The sequence below is a fragment of the Silene latifolia genome, chromosome X, assembly GCF_048544455.1.
Source record: "Silene latifolia isolate original U9 population chromosome X, ASM4854445v1, whole genome shotgun sequence".
Lineage (NCBI taxonomy): Eukaryota > Viridiplantae > Streptophyta > Magnoliopsida > Caryophyllales > Caryophyllaceae > Silene > Silene latifolia.
Genome location: NC_133537.1, coordinates 234,911,795 through 234,917,225, shown reverse-complemented (window position 1 = coordinate 234,917,225; position 5,431 = coordinate 234,911,795). Strand labels below are relative to the sequence as shown.

General features: G+C 41.5%; 1 protein-coding gene across 1 annotated transcript; it reads left to right on the top strand.

Annotated features, from left to right (window-relative positions):
• Positions 1–1,779: 1,779 nt before the first annotated feature.
• On the top strand, positions 1,780–4,369 carry LOC141619624 (protein FAR1-RELATED SEQUENCE 5-like). Its single transcript, XM_074436644.1, has 4 exons — positions 1,780–1,976; positions 2,781–3,011; positions 3,115–3,229; positions 3,323–4,369. Exons 1-4 carry the CDS (start codon positions 1,780–1,782, stop codon positions 4,367–4,369), a joined length of 1,590 nt encoding a protein of 529 aa, XP_074292745.1.
• The last annotated feature ends 1,062 nt before the right edge of the window (positions 4,370–5,431 follow it).

The following is a 5,431-nucleotide window of genomic DNA, read 5'->3' as shown; positions in this document are numbered from 1 at the left end:
AAAATGAATTTTAAATAAATCAATGAAAAAAGGGACAAAAAAAAAGAAAATAGAAGGGTTAGCATGAGGGTGGCGGTGGGATGAAGTAGAGGAGTAGGGTGTATGCAAATGATTACCGAAGTTTTAATTTGGGTTGAAATGGGTCCAGTGTTAGTTTATTTCCCGTTTTTACAAGTATTTGAGTTGGGTTATGCTCATTTTTATGGCTTATTTAGTATTTTTGGATTGATATAAATTTAGTCGTCATTTTAAGATAGTTGTTATTTCTTTGTGTTAGACATTTATTTAACTCTTATTTTGGTACAAAGATCAAGAAAAGAGCTCATACTATCATAGAGTGACAAATAGATAATAAGTTATACGGATTATCAAATAACATTTTGTTCGTACCTTCGATGGGCCCATTCCGCCTCAGGAACCCGACTCTCCAGTAGGATGCGTAGAAATGGGACCTCTAACTCTACCGGCTGAACCGCCTCCATACCGAATGCTAGGTAGAAGGGCGTGGCGCCTGTCGGTGTTCGAATGGAGGTTCGGTATCCCCAGAGTGCGAATGGGAGTTTGCTCGGCCAATCGCGGTAGTTATCTTGCATCTTCTTGATAATGGTGACAAGAGTTTTTTTTGCTGCCTCCACCGCTCTGTTGGTTTGGGGACGGTAGGGGGATGATCGATGTCGTTTGATCTGGTATTTGTCCAGCAAGGTTTGTGTTTCCTCCCGAAGTGAGAGCCTTGATCGCTGATGATTTCATGGGGTAACCCATATCTGCAGATGTTGTTGTCTTGGATGAACTTGGCCACTTGTTTGGCGATCAAGACTGCATATGACTGTGCTTCCACCCATTTAGTGAAATAATCGATGGCGACGAGGACGAAGCAATTCCCCTTGGAAATAACCCTAGCGCAGCAGAATGCGGTTGACTGTGAGGTTGGCAAACGGGTCACAATCAAAGGGTGTTGATTCAGCAGTTAGGGCATTCACAGCTTGGAATCCCCACATTTCATTGTCGTCCTCATTGATGGCTTAAGAGGCTATTCCCCTTTTCATGACGACTTTGATCGGGGAAGCAGGAATTGTGATCGTCTTCCCGTTGAATGGGACCCTTATTTTCTGATTAAGGGTTGAAGTAACTGCCTTGACGGCGTGAATCCAGGGGGGGTCCCTGAAGCATGTTGAAGGAGGCGTCGATATCGACTACCTGAAAACTGGTTTTCCTTTCCAGTGGTCCGGTTGCGACGGTTAGAGTGATAAGCCCTGCGACCTTACGACGAGTGTCGTCATAAGCGCGTACTCCTTGATTGGTTGGGACCAAATCAGCTTCCTTGATCCCCAGTTTATGAGCTGTTTTAAGGGGAATGACATTAACCGCGGATCGGTCATCCACAAGAACCATAGGCACATTCTTTTTGAGGCACTGCACGGTGATGTATAGAACCAGGTTGTGGTTGGCTCTGAAGGGAGGGAAAACCTCATCAAAGAAGATGACCGGGTTGCTCAGGTCGGGGATATCCCTAGTTATGTGTGCTACTACTTCTTCAAGGGAGGAGGTAGAGGGCACAGTCAATTTTCCCAAGGCTTGTAGTAGAGCTTGCCGATGTTCGAAGGATGTAGTATTTAGTTGCCAAATTGAAATTTCGGCTTTTGCTTTCTGCAGTTATTTGAGGATCGAATTCTCGGGAGCCTTTGATTGTGCGTCCACGTCTGGGACATTTTGGTCATTCGTTGTTGGAACGACTGTCGAATTGTTCGGGTTTTTATAGGGGCGTCCGGACCGGGTAAGATGACCGATCTCTTTTGCCTGTTTCCCTTTTTCCGGGACCACATAAACGTCCTCAGTGTCATCTCTCCAGATACCATTGACTTCGGGATCTCGAGGGTAACTTGGAGGGGCATTCTTCGATGGGCAGTTTTTGTGAGGGAAATTTTTGTGAGGGTAATTATTGCAGGGTTGATTATGGTGGGGGTGATTATTGTGGGGTGCGTGCCAGAATGGTCACGGGAGCAATCCTTCTTGGTGAGGGTAGTTTTGGGTGTTTGGGGGACCCTCCATCAGGCGTGGTGTTGGGGGATTGGAAATCAATAGTCGGTAAGCATCGTCTAGTCGAGCAATTCTTTCGAAGAGACTGACTATAGCCTCCTCAACTTGTTGGAACATGGCAAGCATTGTTGCGGCGCTGAACACAAAAACCCCGTCCGAGGCATCCTTCTCCAGGGCATTCACTTCGTCATCAATTGGTAAGATGAGGTGAGAGCAGTCTAAGGACGGCTCATCATCGGAGATAGCATGGATTCCCAAAGGGTTTGTCTTGTTGTTCGGTTTTGTTGGCAGAGGCAGAGGCAGAGGAAATTCCCCCTTCTCAATCATGTCCTGAATGACGTGTTTGAGCTTGAAACAGGTTTCCGTGTCATGAACTTTCCCTTGGTGGTATTGACAGTAAGCATTAGGGTTCCAGAAGCGGGATTTCTTAGCATCAGACGGATCTGGGGTGGGTCCGATTGGTTGTAATTTCCCTTGGTCCATGAGCCTTTTCAGGGCGCTTGCATAAGTTGACCCTATATTGGTGAACACTCTTTAAGGGCGCTTAGCTCTCTTCACGGTTGGCTCGAGGAGGTTAACCTCGTCAATTTTGTTTGTTTGACCATAAGGGCGAGATCCGGTTGATGTAGATCCTTGGTAGGCTCTACCGGTGGTTTTGGCTAGGACGCCCTTTCGGAGGTCGTCTTCAATGCGGGCTCCAAGGATTTGCAGATCCTGGAATATCTTGATGTTTTTATTGTCAGTCACCGAGAAGGATTTAGGGATTTTAAGCCAACAATATTACTCGTTAATGGTGAAGAGGAGGAGCCAATGGTCAAGGGCTATTATCCGAAAAAGACTAAGGTTACTAGGATTGGTTTTAAAGCTAGGTTTTTCTTCAAATTTGTTATTAAAGGAATTGACCAAGTTTTAGTGACACTGTTTGTTGTTGATCAGTTTCATGCTGCCTATAACCACCTTCTTTCTCCACTGAAGTATAGAGAATTTCGGAAAAAATGTAGAAAACTTGCTTTTCAACATAAACAAACAAATAGTTGATAATTGCAAGGTCAATATTGGCCCAACCTCTACTTTCAGGTCTGTCAAGGAATATGTTGACGGCTATGAAAACATTGGAGCTTGTTTGACTGACTTTAAGAATTTTGGAAGGGAAATCAAGTGTTTCATAGGTCTTAAGGATGCTCAAATGTTTGTAGACCAGTTGGAAACCCTTCATGAAACCCAAGAAGGTTTTTATTATGCCTATGATATTGACCAGAATAAGTGTTTGTTTCGTGTATTTTAGGCTGATGCAGCAACACGTCGTAATTATGCTCTATACGGTGAGGCGGTGACTTTTGACCCAACCTATTCAACTAATAAGTACGACATGATCTTTGCTCCCTTTACTGGTGTTGATCATCACAAGAAGTCCGTCACTTTTGGCGCTTCACTTATGTCTAGGGAGAATGTCCAGAATTTTAAATGGATTTTCACAAAAATTTTAGATGCTATGGGTGGAAGGGAACCCCATTGCTTCTTTACCAATCAATATCCTACTATAAATATTGCAGTCCCTGCTATTTTTACGACAGCTGCCCACCGCTATTGCATGTGGCATATTATGAAGAAATTAGCTGAGAAGTTAGGCACGACAGTGACCAAAGAGACTGACTTCGTCACTCGTCTAAATTCTGTTGTTTGGGATTCAGACCTAGAGCCTTCTGACTTTGAAGAGAGGTGGTGTTTGTTGATCAGTGAGTTTCAATTGGAAGATAATGCATGGTTGAAATATCTATTTTCCAAGCGGCAAGGTTGGATTCCGGCGTATTATCGTGATATTCCTCTTGGTTGCCTTTTAAGAACAACCCAACGCTCTGAGAGCGAAAACAACTTTTTTAAGCGGTTTGAGAATCCTCATGGCACACTTGTTGAATTTTGGATGCGCTTTCAGAGTGCTATGGATCAGCAATGGCACACCCAAAAATCTCTTGATAGAGATATTGATCACTCCTTACCTCAAACCAAAACCCTTCTTAGCCTTGAGGTTCATGCATCCATTGTTTACATGCACGCACTCTTTTATGAATTCCAACAGCAGTGCGTTGATTTTCTAAACTCATGTAGTGCTGGGGATTCTTCAAGGGAGGGCAGTACAAGGTTTCTAGATGTTGAAGATTTTATCTTCTATAAGACTTATACTGTAGCATTTAATCCTTCAACGTTTGATGCAACATGTTCATGCAAGATGTTTGAGAGGAAGGGATACATATGCAAACACATCATCTGGATTTTATCAGGTAAAGGGGCCAAGAAGATACCTGATAAGTATCTTCTCAGTAGGTGGACATAGAACACTAAAAAAATGCCCGTGTATGATGTTCACGTGTAATTGTTGGATGATTTTAATTCGTCAGATGTCACTAAGCTTCAGATTTCTACTGTATGGTTGGAGTTCTACTCAACTTTAACACTGCTCAAATCTCTGCCTAAAATCACATAAATGAACTGACTTCATTACTGAAGACATTTAGACAAAATTTCAAGCCTGGTCCTGAAAAAATGACTAAACAGCAAGAGTTGGAGATACTCCTTGGGGTTAAATATTCAACTGAGGTCCATATACTACCTCCTGTTCAATCAAAAAACAAGGGTAGTGGCAAGAGGTTGACGTTCAAGAAAGATCAGTCCATTTCAAAGGCACAAAAGCCAAAAAGATTTTGCAATAATTGTAAACAAATGGCACATCACGATAAGCACAACTGCCCTAATCCAGCTGTTGATACATCACAACACTCGTTTGATCATGAATCTGATGTAAGTCATTTGTCTTACAACATTCATTATTTCACTTTTACCTGTGCTATTATTTTGTATCGAGTGTGATATTGGTTCATGAAGTGTTATACAATATCAAAGTTCCTGAAGTGTGACACTGATAAATAATATCACAGTTCATGCTAATCAATATCACACTTTATGTTAAATAATATCAGTATTCTTGTGAACCACTATCAGAACATCATACTTGATTGTAGACAATATCATCACAATACTAAACAATATCACATATTTAAAAGGTCTATACTTTGAAACAATATCACAATCATTTCAAACAAATATCACATGTCACTAGCAACATTTATCACTTTTAAATCCCTATCCGCTGTTTTTTTTTTTTTTTTTTAGAATCAACAAAACATTATCAGCCTGTGTATTCAATTATATCACACTGTGTATGTGACACCCTCATTTTTAGCGTTAAATAAACACGTAAATTCTACAGAAAAACTGACAGGATATGTTTGTAATTGGTTCAACTAGATAAAACCTGTAATTTTAAAAACTTTTCTAAACCATTCACAAACATTTCCAAATGAAAAGTGCCAAAACCTGCAAAAACTAACTAACTAAT